Source organism: Miniopterus natalensis, chromosome 21 (genome assembly GCF_054644295.1).
Source record: "Miniopterus natalensis isolate mMinNat1 chromosome 21, mMinNat1.hap1, whole genome shotgun sequence".
NCBI classification, from domain to species: domain Eukaryota; kingdom Metazoa; phylum Chordata; class Mammalia; order Chiroptera; family Miniopteridae; genus Miniopterus; species Miniopterus natalensis.
In genome coordinates this window covers 4,189,940-4,204,768 of record NC_142101.1, presented here as the reverse complement: position 1 = coordinate 4,204,768, position 14,829 = coordinate 4,189,940, and the positions used below count along the sequence as shown (strand labels likewise).

General features: G+C 41.4%; 1 protein-coding gene and 1 pseudogene across 4 annotated transcripts in view; one reads left to right on the top strand and one right to left on the bottom strand.

Moving 5' to 3' along the window:
- The window catches only part of MTR (5-methyltetrahydrofolate-homocysteine methyltransferase), a 94,161-nt gene that overhangs the window by 28,218 nt on the left and 51,114 nt on the right, over positions 1–14,829 (top strand). For all 4 annotated transcript variants that reach the window (XM_087828923.1, XM_087828926.1, XM_087828924.1 and 1 more), the window contains 6 exons: positions 2,219–2,319; positions 3,426–3,487; positions 4,497–4,564; positions 6,315–6,394; positions 10,950–11,062; positions 14,146–14,286. In XM_087828923.1, coding sequence (XP_087685049.1) covers positions 2,219–2,319; positions 3,426–3,487; positions 4,497–4,564; positions 6,315–6,394; positions 10,950–11,062; positions 14,146–14,286 — 565 coding nt within the window. The remainder of the gene's footprint in view (positions 1–2,218; positions 2,320–3,425; positions 3,488–4,496; positions 4,565–6,314; positions 6,395–10,949; positions 11,063–14,145; positions 14,287–14,829) is intronic.
- On the bottom strand, positions 9,827–10,548 carry LOC148090740 (proteasome subunit alpha type-3 pseudogene; annotated as a pseudogene).

The following is a 14,829-nucleotide window of genomic DNA, read 5'->3' as shown; positions in this document are numbered from 1 at the left end:
TCTCTGAGGACAAACTTTATGTAGTTTTGAACTACATAAACATTTTGAACAGTCTTTCATTTCCTTTCTCTCTTCCCTACCACATTGCACCAAGGAACCCTAGTAAAAGTAAAAAGTAAAATACAGGGCGGGGCCAAAGTAGGTTTAGAGTTGTTCGTATGGAAAATAATACTGTAATTAATGAGTAATAATACAAGAATAAACTCTGTCTTTCATATACTTACAACTGTAAACCTACTTTTGCCCCACCCTGTATTAAAAAGAAAATATGTCAGAGGTCAGTAGCTTCATAGAATTCCTGATTTCCTGCAGGCCTCAGGGGCCCCCAGTGAGGTGGGTTTTGGAGGGGTTTCAGGCCCTCACTCTTAAGTCAGAGCAGCTCTGCTTTGAGTAAGTTTCATCTGCTAAACAGAGAGACCCTGGTTTTATATATAAAGAAGCCAACTTAGCCCTAGTGGCTGTGGCTCCATTGGTTGGAGCACCATCACGTACACCAAAAGGTGGCAGGTTCAATTCCCGGTCAGGGCACATACCCAGGTTGCGGGTTCGATCCCTGGTCAGGGCTCCTGTAGGAGGCAACTGTTCGATGTTTCTGTCTCTCTCTCCCTCCCTCCCCCCTTCCCCCCTTCCACCTACTTTCCTTTCTCCCTTCCTCTCTCTAAAAACAGTGAAAAAGAAGCCAGCTTAATTTTTTCATCATTCACAAGTTTTTAATAAAGAACTTAATTATAAAAAATTTTTTTGGAAAATGTAATTCTGTAAAACATTGAAAAATTTACTTTAACAAAATTACACCCTGTGCATTTTCCAATGGCACTTCTATTTTACAATTAAAAACCTTGTTTTATATAAAGCCAAAAATATTCCAAGAGGTTATTCACTGTGTTTACAAAGTGCTAATAGGTTTTTGTCTTGTATTTTTCTCTTTAAATAATTTTGGTGTTAGGAAAGGGGGGCTCCAAAGCCTTGACCGCTGGGAAGGAGGGAGGTGTATGAGGAGAAGTGGTGTTTCAGGAGCTCTGGTGCCAAATATTCAGAGCTAGAGAGGTGCATATGGGGAGAATCAGCTAAGGAAGAAATCAGACTGGAATACTTCTTCCAGACCCCTCCATAGAGGCACTAGGTGATCATGGTGAACCCTTCTCCTGTCAGAACCAAAACACCCTTTTCCCTAGCAACAGACCCTACTCTCCAGTGGTGAAGGTCATAGCCAATTCCTTCCACAACAGGTTCCAAGTCCGGGAGAGGCCAAGGTGGGGTCCCAGAGGAATCTGGATTTTTCTGGCCAACATCTGCCTAAGGCAGAATTTACTACATAAGTATCCTTGTTAAAAAGCAAAATATGAATCTTGTACAATATAAATTGTTTAAAAAATTGTGCTTACAAATAACTCCTAGATAAGAGGAGAGGTGGAGAGGAGTTGGAAAAAACAGCTACCAAAAAGAAGGAAGGGGGGATTTATTTACTTATTTATTTTTTAAATCCTCACCTGAGAATATTTTTTCCATTGCTTTTGAGAGAGAGTGGAAGGGAGAGAGAGAGAGAGAAACATCAATGTGAGAAAGACACATCGATTGGTTGCCTCCTGCACGAGCCCGGGGATCTAGCCTGCAACTGAGGTCCGTGCCCTTGGCCAGAATCAAACCTGGGACCCTTCAGCCCTCGAGCCGACACTCTAACCACTGAGCAGGACGGGGTAAGGCCAGAGGGGGTATTTAAAGGGCTACTAGGGGAAAGTTTAGGAAAGCCAGCTTGATTTATAAGAGGGCAAGTTTTTATGGAGCAAGGACTACGTCTTGGTTTACTAGCCTCCTAGAGTGGCTTCCACATACTATTAATGTTCCTTCTATATCCAAGCTTTTTCTTTTTCTTTCTTTTATGTATTGCTTTAAAATCAGATGTTTGTTAGCAGTGGTGTTTTGCAGGCATTTGTCTCACAGTATGCCATAACCAAACTGTGAGCTCATTTCAGGAATCAGGTCCATAGGCAGGTTTCTTTAGCCACAGGACCATCTGACAATGGAAACATGGACAGGAATAGTATTCAGTGTGCAGGAGCCTTGAGTGATGTCTCTTTGACTATAGCTACATCAAAGTGCTTTGAATCAGGGATTTATTATCTGCTTGGTTTCAGATATATTCCTTTATTATAACTCTTTATGTGCATAAATATTTTGAGTAAAAGAGGATGCTCTTGTTATCTTCTTGTTTTTCCAGCATTGGATTGAATTGTGCTCTGGGTGCAGCTGAAATGAGACCTTTTATTGAAACAATTGGAAAATGGACAACAGCCTATGTCCTCTGCTATCCCAATGCAGGTGTGTATTTCAAGGGAGCTGCACATGGGGAAATCCAAATACACGGGACATGGGTGGGTACAGTAACATCTTGATAAAAGAGTTTGTTTCGTAGGTCTTGGTATATAGCGAACACTCAGTTAACCTATAGGAATTTTCTAAGTGGAGAATGTTTGGGTCTAGACCACTGTTTTCCTTTAGACTTGAAGGAACAGTTTGGCTTAGCCTGAAAGCTTCAGAATTGGTCAGAACTTTGAGGAATGAAGACTAGTCCCATAACTGATAGAGCCTTGCTTTTGGTGACAGTCCTTACCGTGTGGAAGGTGACCGGAATGACCAGTGCAGAGAGCAGGAGAGGGAGCCCCCATCTCTTTGTCACTGTTCACAAAGAGCAGATGGAGAGCCTCATGTCTTGTTACCCTTTCCCTTCTAAAAGTTAGGACTTCTAGTTTACACTATAAAAATTACCGAGGGGTTTATAGATAATTCTCAAACTATTCAGTTAAATAGTGGTAATTCATCTGGGTTAACCTGATTTCCTGGTGAATGTTTTGAGCACTGCTTAGGTACTTAAGGCTAAATATCATTTCCCAGCATTTTTTCCTCCAAATATATACATTTTAACACACAATAAATTTTATTTTCCACCAGTATCGAGGTAACTGGAAGGGCATACGAAATTAGAAAATTAGATACTAAAGTTTTACTTGGGAAAATTTATTTGAAAGGAGACTGGTCGTGTTTTGTGTTTTTAATTGCATGTCAGGTGCTTGTTAGTTTGAAGGGCATAGTACTCCCCCAACCCACCCCAAGCAGCTGGGTAATGAATGAATTTCCTTTATGGGAAGGGATGGGGAATAGTGGGGGGTTCTGTCCCATGTAGCAGTAATGCTTTTCTTTCAAATGGAAAGGAAATAGTGGTGTTTATATTCCTCTGTGACTTTTGTTTTTGGTGTGGTGTTTCTATTTACTGTGTTTAACATTAAGAACTATTTGTTTTTGCAAGTATTATAATGCACCATTTAACTTAAATATAAAGTTTTCTAACATTTTAACCTAAAGCTTTTACAGATACAATGTTTGTTTGTTAGGGAGTTTCCAGTAATGGTTGAAATACCCTTTTTCAGGTCTTCCCAACACCTTCGGTGACTATGACGAAACTCCGCACATGATGGCCACGCACTTAAAGGTCAAGTGTACTCTTTTACTTGGTTCTTGAGAGAGGGGAATGAAGTTTTAGATTTAGAATATTTAGAAGCAAAATTTTTTCCTAAATAAATTCCAGTTTATGTACTGTAATGAATAAATCTTAGTTATTCTGATTTGACCTGATAGAGGTAGAGGGGCAGGCTAACTGTCAGCCTCCTTCTCCCAGTTGGTACTGGTGGCTATTGGAAAATTCCCAGTGAGGTCCCACTGAAACTAATTGAAACTCGCCTGTCCTGCAGCCCTCCCAAGTGGTTTCCCCCAGGCCCAGACTCCTTATTTCCCGTCGTCACCACCCCATTCTCCTGTCCCGTATGTCTCTGTCCTGGAACCCTGTACTACCCACTGCCTGGGCCATGACCCCATACTACCCGTCTCCCCTCCTTACCACTAGCCCCTGGTCTCTTTTCTTCATTCCTGGGATCTGTAGCTTCTGGCTCCCTGACATTCTCTCCTAAACTATTTCTGACTTAATTCTTATAATTTTAATACCTTATGTAGATCCTCTTTTCAGTGTTTGGACTTCTCAGTTTCTTGCCTTCCTCTCTTGTCCTTCAAACTAGCCTATGGTTAGACTCCAGACCCACACTGTCCTGCACTACCACTTGAAATGTGGCTTTTGTGACTGAGGAGCTGAATTTTTAATTCTTTAAAATTTTTAATTAATTTAAATTTTAAAACTTTATGTGTTATTTGAAAATGCATTAGCTAATTCATATTCAGCTCAGCATATGGGCAAAAATCTTTATTATGATCAGAGAAGCAAACAAATACTACATTTTAAATGGGATAAAGAATTTCATAGTATCTGAACTGTTTTAATGTTATATCTGGGGCATTAAAAAGCTCTGAATCCAGAGTTAAGTGTGTTTAGCTCTCTTTTTAATATAAAATTAGTTATTCGGGGAATGTAGGATTTTTTTCTGCTGAATGGGTAGTGGGGAGTTTAGAATTCAGACAAATTCCCTGAGACTTTCTTTTCCTAAATTCAGGACTTTGCTATAAATGGCTTGGTCAATATTGTTGGTGGATGCTGTGGTACGACACCAGATCATATCAGGTAGTAATCACTTCTGAATATTTTACCTTTTATTATGGGATGAATTATGTTCTCTTCAAAATCATATGTTGAAGTCCTAACTCTCAGTTCCTCCAATGTGGCTGTATTCGGAGATAGGGACTTTAAAGGGGTAATTACTGTAAAATGAGGTCACATGAGTAGACCCTAATCCAACATGACTAGTGTCCTTATAAAAAGAGTAGATTAGACACAGACATAGTACAGAGAAAGGGACAATGCGAAGACACAGAGAGAAGACAAGCCAAAGAGAGAGAGGCCTTAGAGGTCAAGAGACACTTGATCTCTGGAGCCTCCAGAACTTTGAGAAATAAATTTCTGCTATTTAAACTACTGTACTCGGTCTGTGGTATTTCATTAGGGCAGCCCTAGCTACCTAAGATACCTTTATATTATGAAAAGTTCCAAAGATAAAATGAATGCCCATGTGCCTAACACATAATTTTCATAATTTTTAACATTTGCTATTCCTATTTTACCTATTCTCCAACTGTCCCCCCCAGACTATTGTTAAACAAATCCCAGATATGATAATATTCTCCTCTTAAGTACCTAATTAATGTATGAATGGTCAAGGAGGAACAGCTCATATTTCCTGTGGGCAGATACACACCTCCCTTAGATTCTCTCATGAAAGGAAACATGGTGAGACCACTTGCCAGCCACAGTCATTGCCAAGTGAGGCAGGAGGAGGGTGTGTGAAACTAGAACCTGGTGAAGTGTAAGTCCTTGCAATTCTGCGGCTTTTGAGAGGATTGGAATTCAGTGGAATAGAACATATTTAGGACCACATAGTTTGGTTTCTTCCCTAGAGTGACTGGTGGTCATATTTTGAGCCAGTCAGCTCCCTGTTCTGAGTCTGTTGTGATGTGTATAATATGTTCTCTGTTGAATTACCTACTATTTCACTGCTTTTGTTGACTTCTGTGATAGACTCTATTAAGAGTCTGTCTCATTTTTTAAACATCGTGTACATCTTCGAAAGCTGTAGTAGTTGAATATAGCTTATCTTCATATCTCTTTTTTTTCAAAGTTATCTCTTTTTAAAAAGTTGTTTTTAAAATAAGTGTATGTTAATAACATACACATAGGTATATATGTCTCTTTGTCTATCATTCTGGATTATATTAGCCAGATTTTTCCAGGTTGATCAAAGATATAATCCATTAAAGCTGATAAAGGTTCAAAGACTATAAATAATCAGAACACATTTTTAGGAGTAATCATTTTGGTGTTTTAATGATGTATTCCTGTGTACCCTCCCTACTCTGTGTGCCGTGCTTGGTAAAAACAGACCTAAAGGATTTAATTTCCTTCACCCCTTGTTTGCCCCTCCTTCTCAGCCATGAAGCCTCTTTTCTTTTAAACTACTGAATAGCAGCAGGGACATGTGTTGTGTGGATTTGGTGAAGTAAAGGACATCCATGGGTCTGGGAACAGGAGATGTGCTGTTTGCCTCTGTGCAGATTGTCTCCGCCTCTAGGTGCACAGCTCAGAGTGCGGAAACTGGTTCCGTCACGCACAGCAGGCTGGGCAGGTTCAGAAAAGCTAGGGTTAGGAATCCCTTTTCCTGCTTTACTGAGAAAACTAAAAAGTGTAACTGTTGCTGCACATTTGAAACTAGATATATAATTATGTGCACAATTGTATTAAATAGACTTCATTTTATAGCTGGAAATTAGTTTTATTTTATTCTGAATTAGTGGATATAGTGTTTTCTCTTTTAATTCAGGGAAATTGCTGAAGCTGTGAAAAACTGTAAGCCTCGGGTTCCACCTGCCACTGTTTCAGAAGGGCATATGTCACTGTCTGGTAAGTAGTCTAGCCATGGGTTGTATGGTTTCAGAAATCATTTGTAGATGAATTTAGTATGTTTATCCTGAGTGATAGTGATGTTTGTGCCAACCACTTGTTTGTTCCATAAAGAAGGGTGTGTGTTTTTCTTGGCACTTAGGTGGGTTCTAGTGAAGAACCCTTTATTTTTCTGGGGGTGACATTAACTTCCCGGGAAACATGAATGAAGGCAGGTGATTTGCCCAGATGCCCTTGGTTAGAATTAGAACTCACATGGCCCCGTCTCTAAATGTTACCTCTTTGAAAACATAATCTTCGGCCCCAGCCTCACAGTTCTTATCATCAGATTTGCTGCTAGTTAATGAAAATTTCAAACTGCCAAGATTCTATGTTTTGTAATGACACAGCCTCTTCCTAAAAAATTTTGTTTGTTTCTAAAATATTGTAATGTTCTCACATTTGTCATATGTTCAGAACTTTAAAAAGAGTTGTGATGTTTACTTTTTTCTTCTGTCCTCAGCAGTCCTGTGAGGTAGGTAGCCTCCCTTTTTAGAATGAGTTTTGATGTTCAAATAAGGAACATTGGTAAAATAGTTCATTATGCCAACTACTATAAAGTAATTTGAAAATTTCCCCATGATACTTTAATGACATATTCTTAAATAGTATCTTTAAGCAAAAAAAAAGTCTAAACAGATTCTTAGAGAACTGCAGATGGCACATATGGGGAGTTATGCACCCTAATAATTTAGAATTGAACATTTCTCTAAAGTGAGGCGTTTTTGTTGCTTATGTTTCCCTAGCAGAGTAAATAAAAGATGAGTGCCAGCAACGGAAGCACCCACTTTTCTCACTCAGAACGAGCTGCACAGACAGTACCAGGGAGGGAGGTGAGGATGGGTCACAACATGCCCGTCAGGCTGCTCTGTGTCCTTATGCTCCAAAGACAGGATGAGGTTAGAGGAAGGGGGGTTTGTGATACCCCAAAAGTGACTTTTGTCACACAGAGGTGTGGTAGAATAGTTTATTTCATCCTTCGACTTTAATTAATTAATTAATTTTTAATTGTCACCCGAGGATATTTTTCCCATTGCTTTTCAGAGAGAGTGGGGAGGAGAGAGAGAAACATCGAAACATCGATGTGAGAGACACACATCGATCAGTTGCCTCCCGCTTGCACGCCAACCGGGGACTGAGCCTGCAGCCTAGGTATGTGCCTTTGTCTGGAATCAAACCCAGGACCCTTCAGTCTGTGGGCTGACGCTCTAACCAGTGAGCCAAACTGGCCAGGGTCATCCTTCAATTTTAAAGCTATTAATTGACTTCAGCCAACAACTAACAATTAAAATTGTCAACCTTTACCAAAGGTGAAATAAGAAGGGATCCATTTAAATATGATGTTTAGAAAGAATTTATGTGTAAGAATGAAAAATCTTTTTTCCAATTTGAATTTCTTGTGCTATCTCTAAATTGCTTTAAAAATCACCTTCAGTTAGCCCTGGCAGGTTTGGCTCAGTGGTGAGAGTGTTGGCCCATGGACCGAAGGGTCCCAGGTTTGATTCCCAGTCAAGGGCACATGCCTCCGCTGCAGGCTCTATCCCAACTCCAGTTGGGGCCCTTGCTGGAAGGCAGCCAGTTGATGTGTGTCTCTCATATCGATATTTCTCTCTCCCCCCCCCCACTCTGTCTGAAAACAATGGAAAAAAATAATAATACCCTTCATCATTTGTTCACTAAAGATCATTCAGAGCCTTGAAAATAAACTTTAAAAAAAATAAATCTTCAATTAGATTTTAAAAGAATGACATCAAACATACTCTTTTAAATTGTTCTTTTGTAAATTACATACTTGTGAGGAGTGTAGTGTTTAAATCAGCAACTTTGCATTCATACTAGATCAGAAGTGCTTTGCCTGAAATGCTTGGAAGGCAGCGATACAGCGATACAGAATCTCTTCAGCATTTAAAGCTGTTATCTCTGCTTGTCCGCCCTGGAGGCCTCAGGACCTGACTAGAGACCAGAGTCACCCTGAGGCTGGTAGGGGTTGGGGTGAGACTGTTAGGGTCATTAAGAGCAGAAAGGGAAATCACAAGCCCAGACCAGAAGGAAATGCTCTTCCCAGTTGGGGAACAAACACCTGTCTATATTTATTATTTTCCTCTCCTTCATACCTGTCTCTTCTTCAACCAGTGCTTTGGAAAGGACTCAAAAGACATTTTCTAGTCTCATTTTTACAGTAACATTATGGGACAGATACTTTTCCTGTCTCTGTTTTATAAGCTCAGAGGCTGTGAGAAGTCATCCAGGTTGTTCACTGAGATGGCTGGGAAGGGCTTGAACCGAGGCTGGTTGTCCCCAGAGCCTGCCTTTAACCTTACCCAGCAAGACTCTCCTGACAAGTTAAATATAATGAGCTGAACAAAACAGTTAAAGGCCTTTTCTGTAGTGATACTTTATACCATGTTGTTTTTACCTCAGTGTAATGTATCCACATTTATTATCCGATTTTGCCCCTAAATTGGCCTGTAATAGGGCAGATGCTGTTACCCCTTGGCAAAGAAAGAAAGAGGTGCAGGAGCCCCAAGTGGCTTTGCCCACAGTCTGCTCCTGAGTGTGAACCTGCCACAGTAGTACCTCTTTCTCCCAGGGCTCAGCCTGGGCCCTTCCTGACCCTGCTCAGTCTTGCTGGCTGTGGGCTCTTGGACTTGAATCAAAGAGACATGGTAAAGCTGGTGAATTAAGAAAGCTTGCTCCATCCCGCTTCAGGCTGCTGTCTGCATGGACAGCTGTGGAGTGGACAGTGTGGAGCACTCCTGGGACATCATGGCTTTTGCCCCAGACATATATTCTTTTCTCCCCCACATATATTCTCATTTATTTTTAACATAAAATATGAGTATTTTTATATGAACTTTACAGATTGAGAAATTTCTTAAATGACAAAAATAGCAATTTTGTGGATACTCCTCACCACAATAAAAGAAAAAAAATACATTCTCAACTCTCCTGAAACATCTTTCTTGTGTGTGTACAACTAGAGGTTAACAGTGGCTGATAACCAACAATCGTTTCACTAAATACAAAACTGGGCAGTGGCATCAGTTAATTGCCTACTGTATTGGTAGGTAATTTTTACATAACGTGCCAGCAGAACATGATCTTAAATCCTAGCTGAGCTAGGAATGGAGCTTTGAATTAAACTGATGCCAAAGCCTCTATTTGCAGTATTTTACCCAAGAAATTTTAAAATAGGCATAAATCTACATTTTAATGCTAAGAATATGTGCTCAGTAACCCCCACCAACTTAGTCAAGCAGAAATTAACCAAACTTCAATGATTACAAGACAGAAATTTAATGAAAATTGGTCCCTGGATATGTGATAATCCAAGGGGCTAAATAGTTACACAGGGACTGTATTAGAAATTTAAAATAAATGCTGAAGTAAATGTTACATGTTGTCATCACCTGATTCACCTTCGTCCTTCAGGTTCCTTAGCACATCCCTCTGCCTCTCCCTGTGTCTTTTGGGATAACTTCATGTCTCCCTGTAGTTACTCCTGACCCGCTGAGCTCCAGTTCAGTAGCTTTATCATTAACCTCATCGTGTGCTGTGTAAATTATTTTTGCAACCTCTTTAACAACATGACAGCAGGTCATTTCTGTTTCTGCCTTTGCAGCTTGCTTGGCCTTGCCAATAGCACAGCCCCAGGAACCATATGAAACACCCGATGGGTCAGTCGTGTAGAGTTGTGCACCGTCATTCCCTCTGTCAGACCCTAGCGTGGAACTGCAGCCTCAGGTCTGCACTGTAGAGTATGTGTGCATGCACGTGCATGGCCACTGTCTGCAGGATACTTGAGCGGAACGTTAGAACCAAAGTTTGATCATAAGTCGGAAGCTTCTTCTCTTGCCGTGTCTGCTAAAGACAGAGCATCTGCCACAAACCTGCTGCCATTCCAGCATGTTGATCAACACTGAAGAGTCTTTGTTGGACCCTTCTTCGTAAAGTTTAGAAAGGACTTAGTTTTCTACCCCAAAGACAACACCATCTTTACATCTGATTCCAGTAGTATTTCCCACAGCCTCCACAGCATATTCAGCTTGAAAAGCATTTCCATCAGGAGGGAATGTAGAGGCTGATAATCCATACCCAGTGCCGACTGAGCTCATCCTGCGAAACCAGTGGACCATGTAGGGCTTCAGGGCTTACAGCGCTCCCCCTGCACCACAGCATGCAGGCTAGCCTTGCCTCAGACTCTTGATTAAATAGGGAAATTATATTTTTTTCTTGTTTGTCAGAGCTGGTATGATTCAACTCTTAGAGAAAATTGCGATTTAAAATCCTGGAATATTTCTTTTTTTGAGTGTCTGATTGTAAATGTAGCTGCAACATGTAGTTTAATTTCCTTAGAGGAGAAGGCGCTGGTCCTGTTTTCAGATTGCATCTCCTGTCTCGTCTGAGGGGCTGTGGCACAGAAGCTTTTTACTTTCTCATGAAAACATTTGTATTCTGTCTATCTCATGTCGCCATCTGCATTTTCAGAAATTTTCAAAGTGCTTCTCCTTTTAAGGTCTGGAGCCCTTCAGGATTGGACCCTACACCAACTTCGTTAACATTGGAGAGCGCTGTAACGTGGCCGGATCCCGGAAGTTTGCGAAACTCATCATGGCAGGAAACTTTGAGGTGAGCATCTCAGTACCAGCCTTGAGGCATCTGCCGTGCTTTGGTTCAGACAGCAAGCAAGCGAAGCAGCTCTTTTGACAGCCTTTGATTGGCTGCTAGCAGGGCTGCTGGAAGTGTGAGAACTGTGGCGTGTGTCTGCCTCTGGCTGGGCCAGTAGGGGGACAAAGCTTCGAAAATCAAGGCTGCTCTTGTCCTTATTTGTCAGAAAGTACTTCATCTGGGTTATGAGGTGGGATGAGATGGGGGGTCCGGGTTTAGCTATTTTTTTAATTCGGAAGTAAGTAAAAATTTGTGAATGCTCTTCATTTTGGCTTCTCACCAATCCTTGTGGGGAAAGTGAAAGTCAAGAAAGTCTCGAGTTCTCAGGACCACATCAGGCAGTGACTGACATACTGATTCTGTTTGCTGCAGGCTGAAGCACATACGCAAGCACGAAGAAAGGACAGGCCCTGCCTGGGACGTTCACATGGTCACTTGGCCAGAGTATTTTTAAGCTAATCCCTCTGTGGATGAGCAAAATGTAATCCGTATAGAGCCTACCCTAAACATCTGGACGGAGGTTGTTTTTCTTACACAAATATGAACTTAAAAATGGAGGAATTTGGTCTGGGCTTTAATGATAACTTACTTTATCATCAAACTTTTCTCACTTTAAGGTTTTACAACCTTTAGGAAGTAGATCATCCAGAAACCACTATCAAGGTGGACTTTGTTTTAATCATAAAGAAAGGACCCGTTTATCCCCCTTTCTGGATCCATTGGTCACTCCGCATGGCCTCCTGCCGTGGCACATTAGGTGGGGCCTGGTTACCTGGCTCCTGACAGTTCCCGTCAGTCTCTTCCCTTCCTTCCTGCTATGTTCATGGCCATGTGTGCTTCTTTCATGGTCCTCCCCAGTTCAAAAGCTCCCTCAGCTGACTTTTCTGCATCTAGGATAAAATCCAAACTCTGCAGGTCATCATGCAGTGCTCTCCACTTAGGCATCAGCTGCCTTCCTTCTCATGTGTCCCTTGAACGTTCCAGGAGGCTTGTTCATGTTTGCTGCCTTCTGAATCCTGGTGACCCTCATAGTGTATAGTGCTCTTCAGTTGGCAGTGTTTCTATTTATGTTTTGATTTTTATGACCATTCTTTAGCTTTCAGATTTGACAGATTGCACACTGAGAGCAGAGGGCATTTTAGGAAGAAGCAAACAGAGAGTAACTTCTGCTGTTCAGTAAGGTCTTACCTTCTGCCAGTCACTGTGCTAAGTGCTGTTTGCATCATTACTCATTTAATCTTCACAGACCTATGAGAGAGGTACTATTATCCCCATTTCACAGATGCGCAGTTGGAGACTGATATTTCACAGCAAGTGATGATAGACCCCAAGTCCACACAGCTCAGCCCTTAACCACTCCTCTCTGCCTAGGGGACACAGGAGGAGGAGGCGGTAGAAGTAGGAAGGGGAGGGGGGAGTGGGTCCTCATTCGATTTTAGTTCCCCATGAGTTAGTGATCTGTTGAAGATCAAGAGCACTGGCCTGAAAGAACTCCAGTCCTGTCTTTTTGCTCAACATGTACATCTTTAAGAAATCACTTCACCTCCCTGAGCTGATGTGGGAAGGTTGGACCTACAAACTGTTATTCTATGACTTATGAAATAGAAAGGGCGGGCATTGGCAGTTTTCCAAGCTGTTTGGCCTCGGGCTTCTTGCCATCTTTTCTCTGCACCCTCCAGCCCATCCCCCAGGTCCCAGCTAAAGACCCTTCTTCAGGAAGCTTTCTCCATTTCAGTCCTCAGAGACCTTGCCCTTCTTAGTGTCCATCCAGTCTTGGCACATGACTCACAGACTGTGACAGCGCCAGTAGCTTTTTATGTGACCGTGTCTTATGCCCCCAGTGAGATGTATTACCTTCAAGAATAGGGATTATGGCTTACACATCTTTTTATTCTTTACCATATTTTTTTTAACACATTGCTGATACCCAGAGTGGTTTTACTGTGATACTTTTACTCTGTGTAACCTCGTATCATTATAAATGGCCTTTCCTGTGGCAGATGCTAAAGGGCCTTGTTCTCTCACAGTGATTGCTAAATATCTCTGGTTGGTTTTTTTGAGCTAAGAAAAAATTATCACACTATGAAGTGTACAATGAAGACTTAAAATTAAGTCGGTTGTATCAGTCAGAAAGCATTATTGAACATGTATATTTTGGCCAACATTGTTCAGAGTGGGAGACACATAAGACATTTAAATTTCCAAACACTTAAAATCTACTTTGAGGAATAAGCTAAGACTTAACGAAATCACGAGGAAATGGTAATGTAATAAACCATGTGATGATTATAATTGTTGCAGAGATTTAGAGGCAGCAGGTCATTGTGGAATAAGCAGTGTTTCTTCCCAAAGAAGGTTGTCTGGAATGCTGATTCTACAAGATATCCCTTCCATGGTCATAGTGGGAAAGGCTGCAAGTTGTGTTCTGTTCTTGGGGATTTACAGTATATAATAGCATATTAAAGGATTCTAAATGCCTTTGAGTATAAAAACCTGCTGACATTTACTTAACTCATATTTCATGTAACATCTCTTAGCTGCCTACAGTGTACACTTTGCATGTTTTGGCAAACACTGGAGAGTTATGTACGTTTTGGATGGTTTCTCCAAAGGACTTTTTCTAGAGATGGGACTTGAGCTGGGTCTTAAACAATATAGATGGGAAGGGGAGTGCAGAGGGACAACATGATCTGTGGCACAGGTAAGAACAGACTTGGCTGGGTGCAGGGGAGGAGTGGACAGTTCAGTTAGGGAAGAAGTTAAGGCCAGGCCACAGAGACCCGAACTCCAGGCTGAGGTTAGGTTCTTTATGGCAGGAAAGCAGCCTCTTGGGTTCTAAATAGTGACATGATGTGATGGGAGAGATGTCTAAGGTTCACCTGCAGTGATTGATGGGAAGAGAGGAGAGTGGGCCTGGAGTCAGGGAAGCTGGCCGGTGCGTCGAGTATAATTCGAAAGGATTGCTGGGGATGGCGAGGAATTACTTTGTTAGCCTCTTGACAATCCCTGTTCTCACACTGCTTCCTCTTGTTTTCTTTCCTCAGGAAGGTCTGAGTGTTGCCAGAGAGCAGGTGGAAATGGGAGCCCAGGTGCTAGATATCAACATGGATGACGGAATGCTCGATGGCCCAAGTGCAATGACCAGATTCTGCAACCTCATTGCTTCCGAGCCTGACATTGCCAAGGTTATATAACATTTTTATTTATAAAGGCAATTTACATCACTGATTTAACTTTGTTATTTGTCCCATTGACCTGTCTGTCATACACTAGTTTTCTGTTTTCCTATGTCAAAAGCCCAATGGTTTCTGATTGTCAGTTTTCTCACTTAATGTTAGCCTTACGACAAAAACCAGAATTCTCAAGAAGCCCAGTGGTTTCTGATTATAGTATTCTCACTTAACGTTATCCTTACAACAAAAACCAGAATTCTCAGAGATGCAACTTCAGCTGGGCTGTTCCCAGGCTTCTGACATTGATCACAAGAATTGTCTGACTTTCCTCTGATGTCTGGGTAGACGAAGAACACACTTTCTATGTCTCTGAAGAATATACTTAACCTTCTTGCAAAATCATTCCTTCCATCCCCACTAGATGAGGGAGCTTAGTTAATTCTTCTTCATTGAAGGAAGAAGAGACCTTAGGTTTATCACAGTGAGACAAAATCACAAAACAAGATTAAGTCAGGGTGGTATTGTGTCAGCTTTTACATTTTTTCTTTAAAAAAT